The sequence below is a fragment of the Metarhizium album genome (genome assembly GCF_000804445.1).
Source record: "Metarhizium album ARSEF 1941 chromosome Unknown scaffold_32, whole genome shotgun sequence".
In the NCBI taxonomy this organism is placed as follows: Eukaryota; Fungi; Ascomycota; class Sordariomycetes; order Hypocreales; family Clavicipitaceae; genus Metarhizium; species Metarhizium album.
Genome location: NW_024467606.1, coordinates 156,457 through 179,652, shown reverse-complemented (window position 1 = coordinate 179,652; position 23,196 = coordinate 156,457). Strand labels below are relative to the sequence as shown.

Genomic DNA, 23,196 nt, shown 5'->3' with positions numbered 1-23,196 from the left:
CAAGGGCCGCGGTCAGGCGCCGCAGTGTCCAGGTTGCCAATCGCGACGTCGAGAGAGAAGGCAACACGAGCTGTGGTGTTGTTGCATCTCATCGAAATGCAATGCCACGGCCCACGACCCGAGGACACCCCAAGTCGTCGTCGTGGGAAGATGCTGCAGTCAGTCTGCGGACGGGGTCCCCGAGCTTACTGACATGAAAAAAGGTGGTCGGTGGTTGACTAGTCGGTCACGCGGTCGGCAGCATGAGGTAAGCGAGTTCCAAGACGACAGCCGGGGCCCTTTTTTTTTTGAGGGGGGGTTCCGCGGCGAGCTCCGCGACCACGTCTCAGAAGGCAGCTCCTGTGCGAAACTGGCTTGGGGGTCGCCATGTTTGCAAACTTGACCGAGCGAGGACACGGAGGAACGAGAGAGACGGGGACGGGGAGAAGGAGAGAGTTGTTTGACAGTTGTTGGCCTGGCATTGATTTTCTGGAGAGCTCAACTCTTGTGGCTGCGGGGCGGGAAGACTGAGAGAGAGACGGACGGATTGCGGGTGGCGGGTGACGGGTGACGGGTGACGGGGATAAAAAGCTGTGTGTGGTTGGAGCGCGGGCGGGGAGGAGGGGACTTTGTACTCCGTACTCGGACGTGGGGCGGGGACCTGCGCAGCACTGCGAATCATGGACGGAGGACGGAGTAACTGTGTACTCGGTAGGCGCGACTTTATCTTGGTGTGTTGCCCTTGCCCATTTCCTGCTCCTTCCCTGGTGTATTTCTGTGGACGAATGCGTGCGACGCGGAGGGCGCCGGCGGGGTGAGTGAGAGGTTTTGCCTCTCTTCGCTCGTCATCCCGGGTCACCAGGGGTCGAGGGGTGTTCCAGTTGAGCGATTGATGGGGTTCACTGCGCGCAGAAATAAAACAGACGTTCGGAGTACTCCGTACGACGTACCCCATGCACAAGAGACCAGAGACCAGCCGTGCTCGCTTCGTTGCGTCGTCGTGCCAAGCAAGGCCTTGGCCCCACCTCTGTCCGCCCCTCCCACCAGTGACCGCGACGCCCCTCCATCAACACAACATCATTCACCCCCTCCCCCTCCCCCCATGGCGCCCCAGAAAACATCCCTCATAGCCCTCGGGTGCGAAGGGTCCGCCAACAAGCTCGGCATCGGCGTCATGCGGCACACGCCGACGCGCACCGTGATCCTCGCCAACCTCCGACGCACGTTCGTGCCGCCCCCGGGGGCGGGCTTCCTGCCAAAGGACACGGCGGCGCACCACCGCGCGCACTTTGCCTCGCTGGCGCGGGCGGCGCTCGCGGCGGCGGGCGTCGCCCCCTCCGACGTCGACTGCGTGTGCTTCACGCGGGGGCCCGGCATGGGCGCGCCGCTGACGGCCGTCGCCGTGGGCGCGCGCGCGCTCTCGCTGCTCTGGGGCGTGCCGCTCGTCGGCGTCAACCACTGCGTCGGCCACATCGAGATGGGCCGCCACGTCACGGGCGCCGAGGACCCCGTCGTGCTGTACGTGTCGGGCGGCAACTCGCAGGTCATCGCCTACGCCGAGCGCCGGTACCGCATCTTCGGCGAGACGCTCGACATCGCCGTCGGCAACTGCCTCGACCGCTTCGCCCGCACCCTCGGCATCAGCAACGACCCCGCCCCCGGATACAACATTGAGCAGATGGCCAGGCGGGGCCGCAGGCTGCTCGACCTGCCCTACACCGTCAAGGGCATGGACTGCTGCTTCTCGGGCGTCCTGGCCGCCGTCGACGCCCTCGCCGCCGAGCTCAGGGCCCGCGGCCCCGACGGCGCCGGCTTCACCCCCGAGGACCTGTGCTTCAGCCTGCAGGAGACCGTCTTCGCCATGCTCGTCGAGATCACCGAGCGCGCAATGGCCCACGTCGACGCCAGCCAGGTCCTCATTGTCGGCGGCGTCGGCTGCAACGAGAGGCTGCAGGAGATGATGGGCCTCATGGCCCGCCAGAGGGGCGGCAGCGTCTTCGCCACCGACGAGCGCTTCTGCATCGACAACGGCATCATGATTGCCCAGGCCGGCTTGTTGGCCTACAAGACGGGCTATACGACCCCCGTGCCGGAGAGCGTCTGCACACAGAGGTTCAGGACCGACGAGGTCTACGTGGAGTGGAGGGACTGATAGTGTACCACGTCTTTAACGAATAAACAACCGAGCCCTGTGCAAGACATTCCATTCCAGCCTTTTGTCGGTGCCAAGTCACCACATACACGTGTATGCAACGGCTCACTACCAGCCACGTCCTCAGCGTGACGTTGACGCCAAGACAAATCGCCAATCTCCCCTGTCCACCTTGGATCTATCAGCTAGTTGTGATGATATTTACCTGTGCACATCCCTCGTACACGACACAGGTCTCAGAGTGTCCTGTTTCGCCATGTAAAGTGGGATACTCTCCATATCAGCAATATAAACAAGAAATATCTACACCACCAATTTCGCAACACAACCCAGCCCATCACAGGCAACGCTGTCAACCTTCATCCGTGGAGGTGGGCTTGTACATTATCGTTGTGACATACTAACGACACGTTGGCTTTCAGAAACAGCACAATTGGCAGATTTGAACACGTACCTTGTTGTGATATCGTGTAGTCGCCGATACAGCAAGAACGTTGTCTTTAATGCTGCTCGTCGCCAGGTGGTTGAGGACCGTGTGGTTGGGCATGTTCAACACAGAATTGTCGTCCTTCATCAGCGTAGCGGCGTTGAGGATGGGCTTGCCCAAGAATCCCGGCAAGCTGGGGGGCGTGGGCAACTTCTCAATAGCACCAATGGCGTTCCTATAGGCAGAAGATTCTTCGGGTTGATCAAAGTCTATGAGATATTGAGGGATCTGGCTGGCGTATGATTCTGGTGGCAAGGCTGGCTTGCTTTTTGATTTGGTGGGCTCTTTGGATTCCGATTCAACCGAGGGCCTAGAATCATCTGGTTCGACGGGGGCCTTGGATACGGCAGACCCTTGCTGCGGCTTGACGAGGGCGTCGTCAGGGTTGACTTCTATATAATTGACCAGGTTGTTTCCAAAATCGACGGTTGTTGGCAAGTCTGGTGATGTCTGCATGATTCCATCCGCCAGAAAACGCAAATGATGCGTGCCCGGAAGAATATACACCGTCGTGGCAAAGTGGCCGGGCTTCCCTTCACTATCAAGTGACTACATGTCAGCAGGTTCGCTCTTCATACTCCACGGCGCAATCTGGAATACCCACACAGGATGCAGACGCTGTTTTCGGTTCCACTGGAAAATGGTACCCGTCACGTAGATCTTGTCACCGCCTCGCTTCCATTCAATCTTGGTGGGCACAACAGGCCTCGTCTTGTCCACTCTCAGCTCTTCGGATTCTTCATCGTCGACTGTGGTAGCACTGACGGCAGAACTCTTCCGCGTCAAACCGTCGGACGATTCGCCCAGCTCAACATCTGGAAGTCCCTCTTCCGGGGCTAGAATAGGCGAACCGGGCGTGTGAACCTCCTCTTCGATCGGTAGAGGCAGCCGAGGCGGGCCTCTGAGATACATGTCTGTGAGACTGTTGTTGGACACGAGGTATGGATCAATGCCGCTCTGTTGTGCGGTGGAAATGTGGGATTCTTTGTGCGAACGCAACGAGCCTGATTCGCTGGGAACATCGACAGGTTTCGTTGGTACGTCTCGGCCTGCTCGAGCCTCTGTCGATTTTGAAGGAGTTGACAAACTGCTAAGAGGGGAGCCGCTCAGAGAAGAAACAGCTGTGCCGGGCAAGCTCTTCGGTCGGTTGATGATGGTCGACCCTTTGGCCTGAGCAAGAGACGGCTCCGGGGGCGCGGCGGAGCTGTGGGCTGCGTGAGAGGAAGTATGGTTTCGGGCCTCCTTGCGATGAGGCAGCAGGTGATGGTGATGATGGCCATGACCTTCGGCGGGTGTCGAGGTCGTGCCCGTCGAGCTCGCCGAATCATTCGGCGGGGCATCAGGGACGCCAGGGGAGCCCGACGAGCCCGACTTGGTGGCGGCGGAATGATTGTTGCCCATGGCCGCGTGTCTGTCGTCGATTTTCCCTTTGGGACCGGGGGGGGCCCGATCAGCGGGCCAGAAACCGAAATAAGCAGGCAATAAGATGAGGTGCGAGACGTCTCGTGACAACTCAGGTTCCCAGGTATTGGGCCGTTGGGGAGGGCGGTGCTCTGGTGAGATGCCAGCAAGCTGCGCTGCGATGATGGCGGATGGGCTAACCGCAACCTGCAGGTTGACCAGTGTCGACTATTTGGGCCTGTCACTGCCTGCAAAGACAGGGACCCGATGCAAGGCGTGCCAATTCGACGTCGGTCGATGCTTTTTTGGTCGAATGCTGTGATACTCGGGCGGCGAGGCGCGGCAAGATTCAATAGAAGAAGCAAGCTCGGGAACTTTGGCCTGGAACCGGCCGGCTGGCTTTGGGAATGGGAAGCTACTGCGGTGGGCGGTGGCGGGGAAGCGTGGGAAGGTGGGCTGCCTCGCTCTTGCCTGTGAGATACCTACCTACCTATGTAGGCGTAGGAAGGAAGGCACGACCTTCCTCCCAGCTTCTCAATCGGTTGGTGCCTGACGGTTTCCTTTTCGTGCGCAAATCTGATGTTGAAGCCAGAGAAAGCAAAGAGACTTCAAAGTCAACCGGCAAGCTTCTTCTGCGAATGCTCGAGATGGCCGCTCTGCGACAATGGCTCCAAGTGAACGGAAGGTAAGGTAACTAACTAGCTGCGGATGGATGGAGTCCAACCACTCTACCCCATGCACTCCGCATACAACCTCGGCACAACAAGTGTCCAACACATTGCAGACGATACTGCCTCATATTTGCTTCATTTCATTTACGCCGTATATCACGACGGCATCTCCGACTCAAGCAAGTTGACGAACGAAATCAACTAAACCCGCCCGCCCCTCAGCTACGCGCCATGTTGCCGTGTGCTCAACGCCGATGCTAACATTCGCAGCACTCAGTCCGACAGACACCAGGAGTTGGTTGGACCGGAGACAACGTCAACCATGGGAATCTCACATTACGAGCTTATCAGTTCGTCGTGTACCGTACCCCAACGACCGCTATCTCAGATGAACGACGAGCGATGACGTGCAAGCCACGCTCAGTCACACAATCGCGCCATGCACCGCAGCATTGCCCGATTGGGAAATCAAAGCCAAAACGCCCCTGCAACAAAGTTAGAGCCTCTTGCGGAGTATCGATGCAGGCCAATTGCGCAATGGGATAACTATATGACAAATCCGCCCAGTACAGCTGGCAAGCTCGGATACATCCTGGACGACAGGAGGCCTGGCTTCTGCTTCTGCTCCGGGCAAGATGGCAGCATCGACGACGCTGACATGACAAGCATACTGTATATACCATGTGCGCCGCTGGCCCAAGCGCCCTCTGCAGAGGACGTCCGATCCTCTTGCCCTTCGAAATTCAGTCGTATCCGCTGGAATGGCAGACGATGACGAGCAGCGGCCGCTCCTGGCTGACACGGCCAGGATATCCTCTGCCCAAACAGGAACGGATTACGCCTCCTTTACAGCCGACGACGCCTTCACGGCCAAAGATCACCCTTCACGTTTCATTGACGACGACGTCCTCCCTGAAACGTCTGCTCTGGGCCGGAATCTCTCCTGGACGAGCTCCTACATGCTCGTTGTTTCTCGCGTCATAGGCAGCGGTATCTTCGCCACGCCCGGCACCATCCTCCAGTCTGTCGGTAGCCCAGGCCTGTCCCTCCTCCTCTGGGCTGTCGGCGCTGTCTTGGCAGCTGCAGGGCTAGCCATAGCTCTCGAATACGGCTGCATGCTACCTCGGTCCGGCGGCCAAAAAGTCTACCTGGAATTCACGTATCGCCACCCCCGATTCCTGGCGTCGACTCTCGTCGCCATCAACGCCGTGCTGCTGGGCTTCACGGCAAGCAACTGCGTCGTATTCAGCCAGTACATCCTCTTTGCGACGGGGCAAGACGGCACCGACGAAGTGCTGAGAAAAACACTGGCCGCGGGTCTGCTGAGCGTCATCACCGTTGTGCACGCCGTCGTCCCCAAGTTCGGCATCAGGTTGCAGGACTCCTTGGGGTGGATCAAGATCGGCATCGTCATGTTCATGGTTCTCTGCGGAAGCTACGTGGTGGTTTTCCGGCCGGCCACGGACTCGGCGGTTGACGTGGACGTCTTGCTGTCGTGGGAGAAGCTGTGGGAGGGCAGTAACTGGAACTGGGGCATCGTGTGTACCGCCTTGCTCAAGGTGTTCTACTCGTACGCCGGGTTGGACGACGTGAGCAATGTGCTCAACGAGGTCAAGGATCCCGTGCGGACTCTGCGGTCGGTCACGCTGACGGCGCTTTTTACCTCGTGCGGCCTGTACCTTTTGATCAATGTCGCCTACTTCCTCGTCGTGCCGCTGGACGAGATCAAGGGGAGCGGGGAGCTCATTGCCGCCTTGTTCTTTGAGCGGGTTTTTGGAGCGCAAGTCGGTAGAAAGGTGCTGCCTCTGACAGTTGCGTTGTCAGCAGTCGGAAACGTCATGGTCGTGGCGTTTGCCATGGTGAGAATGGGATCGACCACTCGGTTGCATAAGACGGTCTGCTGACTGTTTTACAAAAGGCGCGGCTTAAACAAGAGATTGCGAGACAAGGGTTCCTTCCCTTCTCTGAAGTTCTGTCGTCCACCAAGCCGTTCGACTCGCCTCTCGGCGGCCTGTTAGTCAACTACATCCCCTCTCTGCTCGTCATTGTCTTGCCACCCTCGAGTGAAGTATACTCTTTCATCCTCGAGGTCGAAGGGTACACTGGCCAGATTTTCGGTCTGGCCGTTGGCCTGGGTCTACTGTGGCTACGACACAAGCGACCACACCTGGACCGGCCTTTCAGGGCATGGATGTCGGCAGTGGTCTTGAGGCTGCTGCTGGGTCTTGGTCTGCTCGCCGCACCGTTCTTCCCGCCGGCGGAGAAGTACAAGGGCGGCTGGTTCTATGCCACATATGCGATTGTGGGAGCCAGCACGTAGGTTCACCAATTTTTCCTTTGTCTCTCTTCCCACGTCGTGTCTTTAAATGCAGAAGCTAATGACGAAACTAGCATCGTGGGAAGTGTCGTGTACTGGTATGCTTGGACGGTTGCAGTTCCCAGGTGGATGGGATATAAACTGGAAGAGGAAACTACGATACTAGCAGATGGGACATCTGTCACGAAAGTAGTTAAATGTAAATAAGGAGCATCAGTGACCGGCGCTGCTAGAAACGACCGTAGAAGCTGCATTTCTATAAACGAGTTCGAATATAACCTGAAGCCGGAACCCTATTTCGCCAGCGGTTCACAGAACCACACACGTACATGTCACTCGGTTGGAAATTGGAATACAAGCAAACGGCCCAATCTCCACCCGATTCTCATCGGCGCTAGAATGATTGGCCGCGGGTGACGCGATCTCCGAGCACGTCGTCGAGGTGTCCTCCTTACTCCGCACGGATTTGAAATCAAACCATCTGCCCAGGCCCAACAAGCACGACCGGTCTTTGCAGGCGACGCCCCGGGGAACGGAACGCCTCCAGGTCTCGGACTTGGGTCGGCCATGATTATGAATCCGGCGTGGACGGCACCATGGCGCAAGGTTGCGTGCTGCACAACGCCCCCCCCCCCCCCCCCAACCCCTCCCTAGCCAAGCAGGATTTCGCACATGAAGCAATCGACCTGACCAGTCTTGACTGCCATCTCCATCTCCATCCCATCTCAGCCAAGCACCGCCAGGGAGTCCTCGTAGATACCGTCGAAAGATATAAACATCCGCCATCATGGCCGCGGCAGCCGTACAGACCCCCCTCGTCGCGGGCACGCACCCGGGCCAAGAAGAAGCCGTCCAGGACGCAGAGCCGGCCGGGCCGGGGCCGTCTGGGCAACAGCGCCATGTGACAGCCACCCTCAGGTACTTCAAAGACAACGAGGACGGGTCGCCGCCGCACGCGACGTACGTCGGACGGCCCGAGACGTACGAGCGGCCCTTTGAGGCTCACCGGGTGGGCATCGCGGACATTGCGGGCCGAGAGCCCGACTTCACGCTCGACAGGCACGGGTTCCAGGTGCACGGGCACGTGGCCACGGAGAAGGCGTTTGTGGACGACGACCAAATCAGGAGCGGCTACTACGCCGAGACGGAGCAGCTGCTCAGAGACGTGTGAGTCGGCGCGCGCGCGGCGGACCCGGGGCAGACGCATGGGCTGACGGCGGCGGCGGCGGGCGGAGCAGCACGGGCGCGAGCAAAGTGCACATCTTTGACCACACGATCCGGCGGCAGGCGCCCGGGGCAGCGGCCGGCGCGGGCCCGGACAAGGCGCTCCGCGGCCCGGTGCAGCGCGTGCACATCGACCAGTCGTACGCGGCGGCGGTGTCACGGGTGCCTCACCACCTCCCCGACCAGGCGGAGCGCCTGCTCGAGGGCCGCGTGCAAATCATCAACGTCTGGCGGCCCATCAGCACGGTCGAGCGGGACCCGCTGGCCGTGGCGGACGCCGGCTCCGTGCCGGACTCGGACCTCGTCGTCACCGAGCTGGTCTACCCCGACAGGAGGGGCGAGACGTACGCCGTCAGGCACAACGCTGGCCACCGCTGGTTCTACAGGTCCGGGCTGCGGCCGCACCAGGTGCTGCTGATCAAGTGCTTCGACAGCAAGACGGATGGGAGGGCGAGGAGGGTCCCGCACACGGCGTTCGAGGACGCCGGCGCCAGGAAGGACGCGCCGCCGAGGGAGAGCATCGAGGTCCGCGCCTTGGTGTTTCACGAGCACGATACCGACTGACGTGGCGTGGCGTCGGTTGCGGGGTGGTCGTGATCTTGTCAAGGGCGCCCTGTTTGCTGGGCGGGCTTTGCTTGCGTCATGCGTCGAGTTGTCGCTTCTGGTCGTCTTGTCGGTCCAAGCAAGGGACCGACCGGTCGCATGTACGCTGCCTTCTTTTTGTTGGGTCATGGCAATATAGACCGCCGGTTCCGAGCCGGTTCTGTGGTGTCCGTCCCCAGTATATCCATCATCTCGTTGGGCCCTAATGTGTTCGGTTCGTCCCCTGGTGATGCGAGGTGTCCGACGCCGATGCGCATGTAGCTGTTCGTGAACGACACGCCAACTACACGTACGAACGACTCCTTTCAGGGCGGGAGAAAAAGGCCAACCACGTAACTTGCAATGTACCATGCTCCTCTTTCATAATGTGCACCCTCCCAACAGCCACGGCCCCTAGTCACTCCCGTCGCCCTCGCCCGGGCCGTCGTCCCCATGGGCCTCCTCATCGTCGCTGACAAGCCTCTCGAAAAACGGGTTCTCACCCTCATCCTCGGGCCTCTGCGTCACGCGCGGCACGGGCACAGCGCTCGCCGCCTGCACATCCACCATCCAGTCGTTCCTGAAAAAATCAACCACCAGCTCGAACCCTTGCTCGAATTCGTGCCACTGGATCGGCGGCACAAGCAGCTTCGGCACGGGAATCTCCCTGTCCAGCGTGATAAAGGCCTCGGGCATGGGCGCGTCACTCCAGCAGGCCGCAAAGTTGAGCGGCGCGAGGGCCTCCTTGTTGATGTCCTGCAGAATGTGAATCATGCTTCCCGCAATCTGGATATTCTCTTCATTGAGAACCACTTCGTTGTCGAGCATCATGACGGGCGCGCAGAGGAGCCTCCCCCGTGTGTAGTTGCCGCATTTTTCGTACATGTCCATGACGTCCCTGCTCTTCCAGGGGTCGAACAAAGGGGACGCGTGCACGGGGCAGCATGGGTTTTCGACCTTGACATGGGAGAGATCGTGCTCCCCGCCGAGTCCGCCGACCGAAGCTCCGTCGGGTGCTCGCTTGAACAGCCCGTCGAGGAGCGCCTTTTCCAGGCGGCGCAAGGGGCTCGTCTCGCCGGCGCCCCGTCGCGCGGAAAGATATTTCCACACATCGCCCGGCGAGCCGAACCGCTGTTGGATGATGGTGGAGGAGGCGAGAGATCGGAAGGGCTTGTTGCCGATTTTGCAGTTGAAGTAGTCCAGGACCGATATGGCCGCGTAGTCTTTGAGGTTCATGTTTTCGCTTTTCGAAAACCAGTAGTTGTACCCGTTTGTCACGAATCCAAGTCCACGGAACTCCTTTAGGAGGTAGACTGATTCGGGGGCAGCCTTGTCCAGAGACCAGTGGAGAGAATTCGCCCGCTCAAAGCACTCGTGCGCACGCGAGGCAAGCTGTCTATCCAGGAGGCCCTGTCCGGTCATGTAGCACGCCGTGCTGAAGGGCTGGGAGATTCTGGCGTCTCGCTTCAGGTTCTCATCCACGAAGATGAGCTCCGTCCGAAGAAAGACCTTGTCTCCCTGGAGGAAAGGCCGCCCCTCGTGTTCGTACCTTTGGTCGAATATGACGCACGCCATTTCTTCAACACTGTCCATCTCCACGTCCTGGACGCGGAGAAGCGGCGTGTTGTGCCCGGCGGAGAGGTACACGAGCAGCGTGTATTTCGACACGTGTCTTCTCGCCCTGTCGTAGTACGGCGTGTCCAGATGGTTCTCGAAACGCCCGTCCCTCGGAGCAAACTTGTTGCTTCGGAAGACGTAGTTGACAAACTCGAACGAGTCGCCCAGCGTCCCGTCTCCAATCACGCCCAGAAGCCCACTTGTCTTGACAGCGCGTGTGAGTGCCTCGCTCAAAATGGCAGAGTGAAATATGAAGCGCTCGCCCCCGCGCGTGCCTCTATTCAGAGGGGCCACATACAGCGACAGAGCAGCGATTTCCTTCAACAAGGGCCCCTTGTCTCCTTCCAAGGAGGCGGTGAACACGTCCCTATCCCGTCGCAGCCGCACAACGCTCGTCAGCCCCAAGCCCATCCCCTCCACGGCCTCATCCTGCCGCCTGCCCATTCTCTCCTCAAGCCACCTGTCCAGCGGGACGACGTTCTCGAAATTGTGGTACGACAACTCGGCCGGGTCCACAAAAACAGCAAACAATCTCGGCGTCTTCATGACCTGCGCAAAATGGTTCACGCTCCTGTGCCGCACCTTTCTGTCCAGGTCCTCGATGTACTTGAGCATGCTGCGGCCCCTGGATGGATAAAACGACACGCCCATGCCCCCCACGAAGGCCGGGTCCTCATCCCCGTCCAGGATATCGACCAGCGTCCCGAGAATCTCCTTGTCCGTATCGCGCGCAGATCCGCTCCGACATGCTGCCAGGAAGAGGTTCCGCGCGCCAAGGGCCAGGATGAGCTTCTGCTCGGCGTTCAACGACGCGTACTTTGACTCAGCGTGCGGCGCACCGGCAATGACCTCGTGGAAGAAGGCGACGGACTGCCAATGTGAATCGGGGTCCAGAGAGGAGGAGGCGCCAAGCGCTTCTGTCCGCGGCGCCGTGGAGGGCTGGTGGTCCTGTTCGTGCTTGCGTTTCCGGGCGCCTTGGGGACCGGGAGAGCGGGTTCTGCTGGCCATTTCGCGCCGAGATCATACCGCCATGTACGCTGACTGCAGTTGCGCCCACTGTCGAAGCGAATCCCCTCGGCCGCCGGCGTGGACGACGAGTCGGGAGCGAAGGGCGGAGGGCGAAGGGCGGAGGGCGAAGAGCAGCGCGGCCGTGTGGTGTGGCGGCGTCGTCCCCAGATTCGCCGAGACGTGAAACGCAAGCCATGCCGGGTCCCTCGGGCCCCTCAGGTCCCGCGGAGCCGCAAGCAACTGCCAACAGCCACCACCCCCACAGCCGGCCGCGCCTTCCCTCTGCAAATCGCCGCCCCACCCCTGGTCAACCACCGACGACATCCAGGGAAGCAGCCAGCCATCCATGATTCATCCAACGATGCTCAGATCCCTCCGTTCCGTCGCTCACTCACTCATTCACAGCGAAAACCCTCGACGTCCCCCCAATGCGCGCCTCTTAAAACCGCCCTCCCGTGTCCGAGACACGCAAGCTTCAAAGGAACACCACCTGCGATTGCGGCCATGGACGAGCCCTCGTCCGCCGTCCACGCCATCATCCACATCCTCAAGTCCACCTGGTCGCTCGACTGGACGCGCCCCCTCTCCTACATGACGGCAGGCCTCACGCTCCCCCTGCGCCTAGCCTTCATCCCGCTCTCCTACGTCCTCGCCGTCCTCGCCGTCCTCCTCGCCCCGGCGGGCCACATCCTCGCCTACCTGGGGAGCTGGGTGGCCGCCATGGCCGCCCTCCTCGTCAGCCTAGAGGTACGCAACGCATGCCGTCGCCCGTGCCGTCCACTCACCACACAGCGCAACAGTCCAGTTCGGCAAATGCTAAGGAGAACCCCCCCAACAGCCCCTATACACCTTTGTACGTCTCCAGCAGACGCCGAAACTCCACCCCCGCCTCCCTGACCAGACGAGCAGTTCAGCGTAGCAGCGTTCATCGGCATCGTCGCCGGGCTCCTCATGGCCGTCGTATCCGCCATACTAACCAGCCACTTCAACATGCAAGACGAGCACGACGACGCGTCGCGGCGGCTGCAGCAGCAGCAGCGACAGCAACAGATGCAGCGCGAGGCCCTCTCCCACGAGAAGCAAATGTACCTGCAGCAGCAGTATCTCCGCCGGGAGCCACACGGCCTTGAGCCCGACTGGCACTGGGGGGACCCGTCGCAGCCGCAGTCGAGGATCCGGCGCGCCTCCGGGCTGCAGGCAGAGATCATTCTCGAGGAAGACGACTCCGACGAGTGAGACCGCCGGGAAGGGGAAGGGAATGGAGGAACAAGACGCCCCCGCCGCACTCCTCGTTCGTCCTTCAGCTCGTCTTGAGCACTTGTATTTCTTACGCTAGATACCCCCATGTAGCTTTTCCTCCCGAGCCTCCGTTGCAGAATACAAACTCGTCGGCCTTGCGTCATGTCACGTAGCCGTCTCTCGCGACGTCGTCGACAGACGTCTGTGTTTCATCCACCCCGTCTGACAGCCTCGTGACGCACTCGCACGCGCAGGTCAAATTCATACGTCGTGTCTTCGCTATGCACTATCCCGCCTCGATACAACTGCACGGTAATCCTATCCAGCTAGGTAGCCATCCCCCATTCCCCATGTTTGTTTCATGTAACCCTCATCCCCCATCCTCCTCATCCCCGTTCCAACGCCGGTTAATCTGCATACTTGTGCGACGCTCTCCTTTGCTTGCCGCATCGCTAATCAAGAGCACATCAGAACACCAACAGAAGCAGACTTTAAAGAAGGGAAAAAAAAAAAACTAACCCTACCGCCTGTACATGTCCCGGTCCCGGTCCATCCGTCTCTCGTGAGCCGGCGACCGACTTCGACTCCTGGTCCTTCGGTCCCATCGCTCATCCTTTCCAGTATATCGCCTTCGGTCATCTCGCGGACGCTCATCCCTCCGCCTGCCAGCCTCGTCGGCCCTGTACGCCGGTATATAAGTATCAACATCTGCCCCTGCGCCTCCGCCGCCTGGACCTCTCCCCAGAGGCCGATTTCTCCTGTAGTCCGGGTCGTCTCTGGTGCCCGGCCTGTCTTGCGGCGGAGGCCGGCCTTGAGGACCCCTGTCTCGCTGCCATGCGGGCCGGCGTTCATCTCGATATCGCCCTCCGTTGACGCCGCTTCGGCCATATCCATCACCGCTGTTGAAGCCTGCCGTGGCGTTGTTTGCGTCGGCGCCAATGCCCACTGTGCCACCCTTCGGAGCCGGCGGTAGATTGGCTTTCCGGTCGTGAAACTTTCTTCTGTCAAGCTCGTGGCTCTCTTCGTACGTTGGGATGTCTTCGGGAGCCATCGGCAACGGTGCCATTTTGAAGTATGCGTGTTCCAGAGCATCAACTGCGTTGATTCGTGTTCTCCAGTCTAGTTTAAGGAGTTCTTTGAGCAAGGAAATGGCGCCAGGCCCATGCCTATTGTTGACGTGAAATTAGCTACGGGATCATTTGGGGTTGCCGAGGTCATCACGTACTCCCTGAACCGACTCTGCAGGTTTCCGGGACGAGGTCGAGGTGTCAACTTTTCCCCTCCGGAAAGTTGTTTCCACCCAGGCATCACGTCGTCGTTTGGTGAGCCCATCAGGTCCCATATCAGCTCGAGCTGGTGCGGGTCACTTTCGCCCGCGAGGATGGGCTTCCCGACCAACATTTCCCCGAACACGCAGCTATGCACGTCAGCCTATGCGTGAGTCATCCGAGGCAAGAACCAAGACGTACCCGACACCCCACACGTCAATAGCGGTGGTGTACTGTCTGAGCTGGAGCAGCAATTCGGGCGGCCTATACCACCTAGTCACAACTAACCCCGTGTAATCACGACGTCCGTCGCCCATTGGTCGTCCGGCCTGCGGCGTAGGGCCATCGTAGTGTCTGGCGAGGCCGAAATCGGCAATCTGCAAAATACCACGGTTATTTATCAGCAGATTGGCGGCCTTCATGTCTCGGTGGAGGATGTGGTTATCGTGGAGGTAGCAGAGGCCCTCTAGTAGCTGCTTCAAGTAGCACTTGATCTGGGCTTCTTTGAAAAGAACCGAGGGATTGTCCAGCAACCCAGACAGATCGTGGTCCATGTAGGGAGTGACCATGTACATGATTGGCTTTTTTCGCTTGTCGGCTGTTTATTTATTTTTTTGCCAGAGGTTAGTTTGCCCGGGTCGCCAGCACTGGGCTATGTGGTAGCGTACTTGAGCGAGACGGATGCTCGACAGCCATGTCCTCCAATCTCAGTATATTCTTGTGGGAAAGCAACTTGAGGAGCTTGATCTCACGGAGCGCGGTGATGGGGAACTGACGAGATGAGTGGTCAGCACTTTCCTTTCCGACATGCAACGATGGTGTCGAACAGCGTATCGGGTCTGGTGTGCATACTCCGTCCTTTTCGTGGTGCATGATGATCTTCTTGAGGGCGACGAGGGCACCCGTCGTTTTTGATCGAGCCCGGTGGACCTCACTGGCAGGGAGGCAGGAGTGTCAGCTTCACAACCGCATCTGGGGCTGTCTCGCACGGCGCGCAGTTGACATCGTGGTGCGTACCCGAACGTTCCCTCGCCCAGTTTCCCTTGCAACTCGTAATCCAAGACGCGCGAACAGCCCTGGAATCTGTGCTTGGGTCGGAGATGGTTGAGGGCAAATGTGCGCGGCGAAGTGCCGTTTGGCGTGTTCTCCGGAGGCCGGTCCATGATGAGCAGTGAAAAACGAAGCAAAGCGGGGAGGCTGATGCAAGCAATGAACAAGGAGTCAGTCGTCGTCTACCGACAGGCGGCGCGTCGAGGTGGGCGGGAACGAGCCGCTCAGGCTGGCATCGCCGCGGTGCGTTGTGGCTCACGAGAGAGACGCGAGGCGAGAGGGTTGAGCATCCGTGGGTGATGGAAAGGAATCGGAGCGAGAGACACGATGGTGGGACGAGGACGGCGGATCGGTTGGGCTGCGGCGGCTGAGGCCGGGATGGTGAAGACAATGGGTTTTGACTTTGATGGATTGCAAGGGGGGGGGGGGGGGGGGGGGGAGGAGGCACCAACCAGAGGCCGGTACGCAAAGGAACTTGGAGTGGTGTGCGGATTCGGTGACGATGGGAGGACCTTTGAGGTACCGGGATTATTTTGTTAGTCGGGTGCATCTGATTGGGCGGAGTACAGCGACAGCTCATATTTTATTTAATGTTTGATTTTCACGATGCCGCAATGACTGCTTGCAGGCGGCGCAAGCTGAGCCTGCGTCATACCGTCACTTGAGTAATTAACGTATTCGTTTGCTCACTTCCAGCACATGGCACTTTTTTTCGCTCCTCATTCGCCACTTGACAAGGCGCAAGTTTATCCATGGACGGAGTAGGAGTAACCTTGTCATTCAATCCAAGCACCCACCAAGGCAAAGCTAGGAGGTATCACTTGCCCATGCAAGGCATCGCAAATGAATAGCAGCCCCCACGCAACCAAGAGTGCTGTCAACTGGTACAAGGCGCCGAGTGCCGAACAGGCGAGGCAAGACAATGGTCGTGACACGGTTGCAATCCGCAAGTTTCTCACTCGTTGGAGACCAACTTTCCCTCACCGAAGCACAGCATCATCAGTCCCAGGCCCAGAGCGAAACAATTCGACCTCGTGACCACAAATCAGGGCCTGAAAAAACACGCATCCAGTTTCCATTACCCCTACTAAACTCCCGCCCACGAATCCGCATCAACACATGACTAAAAAAAAAGGCACCGGAACTTCTCGTTCTCGCCACCAGCCAATCCCCACGCATGCCGCGTCCGTCCGAGGACCCACCTGCCTCCGCGCCGCCCTCGCCCTCCGTCCTCGGAACCAATCGAACGCCAGCCAATCAATCTTATCTGCCGCCTCTCTCTCTTGACGCTCATGGCCATCTTTTGACTCTTTTTTTTAGTCGCGGCTGCAGCGTTGAGCAATTTTTGTTCTTGTTTTGATTTCAGTCGAATCACTCTCGCTCGTTTCTCTTTGACAACCCTCATCCTTCCTTGCGCTCCGCCGTTTTCGTTTCCTGGCTCCTCGCAAGTCCGTCCCGAGTGACGTCCGATAACTCGTCACCCTCGCACATGTAAGCGCAAGCGCACATCAGCCGCCCATTCTTGTTCCTCCTCGCGCGCTGCGTCGTCCTGACATACCCACGATTCCCCTGTCACTACTCACTCCGTCAGAGGTACTTTTCATGCCAAGCCCCGGTCGATGCCCAGGCGCGCGCCGCTGACGAACGACACGCAGACGAATCCTCGGCATGTCACCATCTTCGACTCTTGACCCTCACGCGGCGGGCCTGCCCGAGTCGCGCGTCCTCGTCATCGGCACCGGCGGCACGATATGCATGCAAGAAGGCCCAGACGGACTCGCCCCCAGCGAGGGCTTCCTCGAGACCGCCATGGCGCCTCGGCCAACCTTTAACGACATGTCGGGACTGGACGGTACGTCTTTGCCGCACTCGCCCGCGTCCATTGTGTATGTTCATATTTACATGCAGACGACCGCTGACCAAAACAAAACAGTCAAGCTCCAAGCGTACCGAAACGGGCAGCTCACGTCGCTGGCGTCGCTGCGGACTCCGCCAACCGCGTACCGTCGCCACATCCGCTACGCGGTGCTCGAGTTCACGCCGCTCCTCGACAGCTCGTCCATCTCGGCGTCGGACTGGGCCAGCATGGCGCTGTGCGTCGAGGAAAACTACCACCTCTTCGACGGGTTCGTCATCCTCCACGGCACCGACTCGCTGGCCTACACGGCCTCGGCGCTCTCCTTCATGATGAGCAACCTCGGCAAGCCCGTCATCGTGACGGGGTCGCAGGCGCCCATCTTCGCGCTGCAGTCCGACGCCGTCGACAACCTGCTGGGCTCGCTCATCCTGGCGGGCACCTTCGTGGTGCCCGAGGTCGGCCTCTTCTTCCACCACAAGCTGTACCGCGGCAACCGCACGACCAAGGTGTCCTCGGCCGCCTTCGAGGCCTTCGCCTCGCCCAACTGCGAGCCGCTCGCCAAGGTCGACGGGCTCGGCGTGACGGTCAACTGGCCGCTGGTCCTGCGGCCCACCAGCATCGCCGAGTTCCGGGTCCAGAGGCACCTCGACACGGCGCACGTCGCCTGCGTCCGCGTCTTCCCCGGCATCAAGCCCGAGATGATCGACGCCGTGCTGCGGCTCCCCTCGCTGCGCGGCCTCATCCTCGAGACCTTCGGCATGGGCAACGTCCCCGGCGGGCCCGACGGCCGCCTCACCCGCGCCGTCCGCGCCGCCGTCCAGCGCGGCGTCGTCGTCGTCAACGTCTCCCAGTGCGTGGCGGGCTTCGTGTCGCCCGTCTACGCCCCCGGCACCCACCTCGGCCGCGCCGGCGTCCTCTTCGGCCTCGACCTCACCCCCGAGGCCGCCCTCACCAAGCTCTCCTACCTGCTCGCCCTCCCGGGCCTCACGGACCGCGACCTCTCGGACCGCTTCGCCCGCTCCCTCCGCGGCGAGATGACCGAGGTCGCCCACCCGACCTTCTCCCACCCCGAGCCGCCCCTCGACGCCGCCGCCGCCGCCGCCCGCCTCACCCCCCTCGAGTCCGCCTTCGCCGCCCTCGGCTACGCCATTCAGAGCGGCGAGCTGCCCGTCGTCAGGCACCTGCTCCACGGCGAGGGCAGCCGCCTCCTCCGCACCGCCGACTACGCCGGCAACACCGCCTGCCACCTGGCCGCCGTCAACGGCAACACCGACATCATGCTCGAGCTGCTCAGCCGCGGCGCCAGCGTCCATGAGCGCAACCGCGCCGACAACTCGCCCCTCTTCCTCGCCACCCTCTCCGGCAACGACGACTGCGCCGAGCTGCTCCGCTCCGCCGGCGCCCACCTGAGCCGGGAGGAGATTGAGAGGGGGCCCCTCGCCAAGTACAGACACAAGACCTGACGGACAGGACGGGGACAAGACAAGACAAGACCAGCCGCCTTCATTCACTCCTGGCCACGAGCGGTCATGGCTTTGGTACTTGGCGCACCGTGGCGGCGACGCCTGATACGCCCCTCCCCCCTCCAACAATACAGCTCATCTCGCAACTGTCAAATCAGTCCTGTTGTAAATAGACCAATAGCCCATATGTGGTGGCGTGGCTTGTTGGACTTGGTGTCCGTCCAACCTCCCATCATCGTGGACACCTCATCAGGGAACACGATGAATGTCTGGTGGTGCTCATCACCGCCAATCACTATCACAGAGTCATGTTGTGTAAAGGTCAAAAGCTTACTTGGGCCAAAGCCAAACAACCAACCAACCACTACATTATGAACCATGAACCATGAACCATGAACCATGAGCGTGTTATTTTCTACTGCCCTTATTGGCTGTTCTCGTCATACATACACCTCGCCCGATACACCTGTTGTTCAGGCCAAGACCCCCAACATGACGCCAAAAAGTCATACAGCTTAATCAGTAATCAGTATCCGACCACTACTTCGTGTATCCAGAGCCTCCACCCCTTCTCTTGCTTGCCTGGCTACCAGGTACACATCATTTTAGACGAAACCACGGTGGATAATACCCTTGACGCCATCATGATTTAGGTAGGGGTTGCCGCCTCCATCTAGCTACTAATGGTATATTCACAATTCATCAATTGCTTCTTTATCGAAGAAAGAGATCCCCAACGCCATTTCTGAGCGATCTGGTTCTATCCACGTGATCGAGGCCGAGATAATCATCCTCGGTTGCCGCCATGGTCCATAATTCATCATCTGCCATTGTTGTCAGCAGTGGCGCTTGATGCGCCGTTGCATGAGCAAGCACTCACCGTCACTGAGATATTGGGGTTTTGAGTAATTTGCCCGGCGGACGACTGCAAACTTGATTTTTTCAAAACTCTTGCCTTTGAGGCCAGTACGCTTCTCAAGGCGTTTCTTGGTGTCTGCAAATTTCTCACCCTAAGAGTTGTCAGGACTAGCCACTTGCTGAATGTCGCCCACGCTGCCTCATCTGTGCTTACCTCGACGAGAAGGAATTGGAATGGTATGCCGTGAACTCTATTTACTTCGTTCTGGAAGTGAAAGACTTGAATAAAGTTCTCTTCGGGTGCCAGGGCCTCGTCATCCGACATTCGCTCGGCGTAGAGTTGTGTGTACTCGTTGAGGTTCATAACCGGATGCTCTCTACGTGGTTCCCGATAGAATCTATTTGAGCTCGTTTCATACACTCTTATCTTGCCGCCTTCCTGTTCGTCGGGTATTTGGGCCTTTTTCACCAAAGCTTGGATCAGGTCGTCAATGGTGCCGGTTTTTGGGACAAGCAAGTCAAAATGATCCTACAAACACCTGTTGTCAGCTCGATTGCTTCTAGAGCAATGCATCATCCCATGCGGTCGCATACCTCTCTGGTAATACCCTCGCTCAACCAAGTGATCTTGATGCTCTTCTTGGTATCTAGCTCGGCCAGGCTCATTTCCAGTACCTCAAAGTAGAACGCATCTCCCCGCTGGCTGGAATTGAGACTGTTTCCCATTGGATTTAATATCTGTCTCAGACTAGGGTTAGTTCCCCGTCGGACTGGGGCTTTGGGGTTGTTTGTCGTGGCATTGACGGTCCAAAGGCGAATATGCGTAGGCGGAATGCTCAAGTAAGAACCAACTCTCTCCGAGAGTGCATCGTAGTTGATCTTCGAGTTGAGGACAAGGTCAAATGGCGAATACTGGGTCTGGTCGCATCTGGTCGGGTGGGGGTGAAATCGAACGGTTCTCTTGTTCTCAAGGAAGTCGTAGTATTCTCGGGCGTCCTCGAATCGCTCCAAGGATCGACTACTAAATGGTTAGCCACTACAAGATGGCATCACTGCATGACACTCACGGCTCTTGCAGGGGTCTGTCTTGTGCCTCTGCTTGTTCTGCTTGGCGTCCAGATGAGCGCTGGAAGCAAATAATATCACCATCCTGCAGCTCAGCAACTTTGAGAGTCTGTTTGGCTTTCAAGGGCTCAATCATGGTTGGTTTGATTTCCTGGACATGTCAGCGTATTGCTCAGAGTTCACCCTGAAACTGGGAGTGCCATACTTCCCACAAGAGAAGCTTCTCCTCGGCAGGCAGCTTGTCGCCCCAGCCCATCTTCTCAAGTATCTGGGGGACCAAGTCCTCAACTTTCCTCTCCTTGCCAATGTAGACGTGGCCAACGCCGCGTAAAGCTTGAGTATCGGCGTCAAAGTGCTTTAGAAACAAGAGAATGGTATCGTTCTTAACGACTACACCGTTTGCCTGGCTCTGGTACGATGGCCAGATAGGCTCGCCATCAGCATCCAGCTGCTCAGCAACCTCAGCCCAGACCCGCAGGCTGGTGTCCCGGTGCGCGGCGGATCGACTGTAAATTTCTTCGACGGTTGGGCGGAGATCCATGATTGGCTGATCAGGCCGAATGGTCTTGTTTTGCCGATTCACCATCAGCCAGAGTCGCACTTTGCGAGGATCTTGGTCCATGTCTTTCGCAACCTGGTTGGTGAACTCTTCCATGGTCATCGCGCGGCGGACTCGGTAGGATCGTGGCGAAGCCTCATCCGTCTCCTGGTTCGAGTCAAATGTACACAGATCGGTAGAGCCATAGTGACGGAATGTATCGTCCGTGATGACCTTGGCCATCATGTAGAGATGTGCTTCTCGCTGCTCACGCCTGCGTGCCTCCTTAAGGGCATACTCTTCTTCGAACCGCTGTTCTGCAAAGATTGTCAGCTTACTTGGGGAACAACGTCGGGACGGAGGGGGACATACGCAGGTGCAGAGGGATGTGATTCTTCTGTACATCGCACAGAATCTTGTCGAGTTTCGACTGACGGATGTACACCAACATGTATGCGCTGTTCTGGCGAATGACTGGGGCCTTCTTTTGAAGCGGAGCACGAGGATACCCGTTGGGAGTCCTGTACTCTCCACCAAAATTCTCCTCCAAAACTTCTCTGGATGTGGCGCGTGTGACTTTGTCGTCGTCGTACTTGTAGAACCATCCATCCTTCTCTGGCTTGATAAAGGCGTAGTAGTGCCCCGCGTTCAAATCACCACTGTGGACGAGTACTCCGTGAAGTTGGTATGTCCAGGGCTCAGACTTGTCGGCATCCTCTATCAGATAAGGAGCGGCATCAAAGACATCGGGAAATTCATAGCGGTCATTGATCTTCATCATCATGTCCCTTTGAATGTCGTACTCGAATCGCTTGAGCTGCAAGTGCAGAACGTCGGGGAAACTGGTAAAGATGACGCCCTTGTTGGCATCCTGCAACTTGTGCTCGTCTCCGGCAAAGTACTGGTTTTCCCCGTCCATCTTCTCAACTTGAATGTAGTCTTGAAAACTTTCCAGCAAGTTCTTGTTACCACTGACATTGAGCTGAATATCCCAGAAGTCCTCAATGCGGCTTGATTCGTAGTCCACGTTGATACAAGAGATGTAAGTCTTGATCTTGCCACTGAACATTTCTGGGAGAACATTTTCGGCCTTGGTGCCCTTCATCTTCTCTTCCATCCTCTCCATCAGTTTCCGTGACAGTTCTTGAACATCTTGCTGTTCAAAGATGTGGCGCGTCTCCCAGCCAAATGATTTGGTTAATTCATTGGTCCCAACTGCTTGGTCGGAGGTCTGGAGCTGATAGAAGAGCCGCTGTAGTGTGTAGGCAGAATTTTGCATGCTCTCGTCGTTCTCTGTCGGAATTTCATAAACAGCCTAAAAGCCTGTTAATTTGGCAAAAGGGCGCGCGCGGGGGTAGCAAAGGGGAGGAGAAATGTACCTTGCGGAAGGCATTGGTAAAGTAGAGTGACTGGAGCAAGCTGTTCAAGTAGCAAGTAGCACCTTGGTTTTTCAGACCGACATAGCCGGTTTCTTTCTTAGAGTCATAGTTGATAAAGTTGTGCCACAGCACACCGGTCTCGTCCTCCACAACACGAACGTAGGCCGTTATGTTTGCTGCGTCGTTCTCACACAATGGCCGCGTGCCATGCTCCCAGGGCACATTGAACATTCTTCGATGCTCGACAAAGCGAGTGAAGCCCCAATCGCCCTCCTCCTTGGTAAACCTGTGGTGCGCGGCATGATGAACGTACAAGGTTGGGTCGTTGGGGTTCCAAAGCACGAGAGCAAATTGTACACAGGCGCTCCAGTTTTCTGGCACAGCGTCTGCTTCGAAGCCATGTTCCAAGTAGATGGAACACTGATCGGTGTTGTTGCCATGCGGGAAGAGGAGAATCCGCCTGTAACGCCAAGAGCAAGTGGTTAATGATGGACGAGCCAGACGGACGAGGCCAAGACGGCAGCAATACTGGGGTATACACGTACCAAGGGTAGCCACCAGCCTGGAATATGGGGCCATGCTCCCTCTTTCCCATGCTCCTCCAGTTCTCAACGGTCCATGTGTCGTGAGCATCCTCGAGGATCTTGGGTTCGTCGAGTAACGGAGGCAGGACGAGGTCTCTCATAGCCTCATCTACACGCCGCATGTTAGCTGCATTTGTAGAGCATCGTCGGGGTGGACCGGTCGAGGGGCAAACGTACAGTCGTTAGCCAGAGGAAGGTCTTGGAGTTGCTGGTCTGAGTCGCTCTGTTCGAGGCCGTCGGGGTTGATGATGGCAACCGAGTCCTTGTCTGGAGGATTGGCGACACCGACATAGTCGTCCGTGTCCACCACCATCTCGTTGGGGGAGTCAACATTGTAGCTCTGTCGGTTTCGGTCATGGCTGTTAGTCTTTGGTCTCGGGCGATGAGGCAAAAAGCGGCTGGCAAAAGCCATCGTGGGCTATGCAACGAGAGAGGACAGGGCAGCAGTAGAGCAGC

At 58.4% G+C, this 23,196-nt stretch overlaps 9 protein-coding genes across 9 annotated transcripts; 5 read left to right on the top strand and 4 right to left on the bottom strand.

Annotated features, from left to right (window-relative positions):
• Nucleotides 1–1,081: 1,081 nt before the first annotated feature.
• MAM_07536 (O-sialoglycoprotein endopeptidase) lies at nucleotides 1,082–2,131 on the top strand (the record flags this gene model as incomplete). Its single annotated transcript, XM_040826334.1, has 1 exon — nucleotides 1,082–2,131. One exon carries the CDS (start codon nucleotides 1,082–1,084, stop codon nucleotides 2,129–2,131), a length of 1,050 nt encoding a protein of 349 aa, XP_040675696.1.
• Nucleotides 2,132–2,483: 352 nt separating this feature from the next.
• MAM_07535 (5-AMP-activated protein kinase, beta subunit, interaction domain protein) lies at nucleotides 2,484–4,019 on the bottom strand (the record flags this gene model as incomplete). Its single annotated transcript, XM_040826333.1, has 3 exons — nucleotides 2,484–2,531; nucleotides 2,586–3,156; nucleotides 3,223–4,019. The coding sequence occupies 3 exons, from the start codon at nucleotides 4,017–4,019 to the stop codon at nucleotides 2,484–2,486; spliced, it is 1,416 nt and encodes a 471-aa protein (XP_040675695.1).
• A 1,432-nt stretch (nucleotides 4,020–5,451) lies between these two features.
• On the top strand, nucleotides 5,452–7,010 carry MAM_07534 (amino acid transporter; the record flags this gene model as incomplete). Its single annotated transcript, XM_040826332.1, has 2 exons — nucleotides 5,452–6,549; nucleotides 6,609–7,010. The coding sequence occupies 2 exons, from the start codon at nucleotides 5,452–5,454 to the stop codon at nucleotides 7,008–7,010; spliced, it is 1,500 nt and encodes a 499-aa protein (XP_040675694.1).
• A 784-nt stretch (nucleotides 7,011–7,794) lies between these two features.
• On the top strand, nucleotides 7,795–8,795 carry MAM_07533 (uncharacterized protein; the record flags this gene model as incomplete). The annotated part of the gene is made up of 2 exons (XM_040826331.1): nucleotides 7,795–8,174; nucleotides 8,246–8,795. The coding sequence occupies 2 exons, from the start codon at nucleotides 7,795–7,797 to the stop codon at nucleotides 8,793–8,795; spliced, it is 930 nt and encodes a 309-aa protein (XP_040675693.1).
• Nucleotides 8,796–9,227: 432 nt separating this feature from the next.
• On the bottom strand, nucleotides 9,228–11,438 carry MAM_07532 (uncharacterized protein; the record flags this gene model as incomplete). The annotated part of the gene is made up of 1 exon (XM_040826330.1): nucleotides 9,228–11,438. One exon carries the CDS (start codon nucleotides 11,436–11,438, stop codon nucleotides 9,228–9,230), a length of 2,211 nt encoding a protein of 736 aa, XP_040675692.1.
• Nucleotides 11,439–11,942: 504 nt separating this feature from the next.
• Nucleotides 11,943–12,674, top strand: MAM_07531 (uncharacterized protein; the record flags this gene model as incomplete). The annotated part of the gene is made up of 3 exons (XM_040826329.1): nucleotides 11,943–12,185; nucleotides 12,277–12,291; nucleotides 12,348–12,674. The coding sequence occupies 3 exons, from the start codon at nucleotides 11,943–11,945 to the stop codon at nucleotides 12,672–12,674; spliced, it is 585 nt and encodes a 194-aa protein (XP_040675691.1).
• A 523-nt stretch (nucleotides 12,675–13,197) lies between these two features.
• On the bottom strand, nucleotides 13,198–15,108 carry MAM_07530 (Serine/threonine-protein kinase bur-1; the record flags this gene model as incomplete). The annotated part of the gene is made up of 6 exons (XM_040826328.1): nucleotides 13,198–13,843; nucleotides 13,903–14,094; nucleotides 14,147–14,543; nucleotides 14,614–14,716; nucleotides 14,798–14,879; nucleotides 14,963–15,108. 6 exons carry the CDS (start codon nucleotides 15,106–15,108, stop codon nucleotides 13,198–13,200), a joined length of 1,566 nt encoding a protein of 521 aa, XP_040675690.1.
• A 1,555-nt stretch (nucleotides 15,109–16,663) lies between these two features.
• MAM_07529 (L-asparaginase) lies at nucleotides 16,664–18,316 on the top strand (the record flags this gene model as incomplete). The annotated part of the gene is made up of 2 exons (XM_040826327.1): nucleotides 16,664–16,847; nucleotides 16,929–18,316. 2 exons carry the CDS (start codon nucleotides 16,664–16,666, stop codon nucleotides 18,314–18,316), a joined length of 1,572 nt encoding a protein of 523 aa, XP_040675689.1.
• Nucleotides 18,317–19,030: 714 nt separating this feature from the next.
• On the bottom strand, nucleotides 19,031–23,152 carry MAM_07528 (Peptidase C19, ubiquitin carboxyl-terminal hydrolase 2; the record flags this gene model as incomplete). The annotated part of the gene is made up of 10 exons (XM_040826326.1): nucleotides 19,031–19,140; nucleotides 19,197–19,326; nucleotides 19,389–19,703; nucleotides 19,769–20,192; nucleotides 20,242–20,390; nucleotides 20,445–21,094; nucleotides 21,150–22,092; nucleotides 22,157–22,616; nucleotides 22,702–22,849; nucleotides 22,918–23,152. 10 exons carry the CDS (start codon nucleotides 23,150–23,152, stop codon nucleotides 19,031–19,033), a joined length of 3,564 nt encoding a protein of 1,187 aa, XP_040675688.1.
• Between the last annotated feature and the right edge of the window lie 44 nt (nucleotides 23,153–23,196).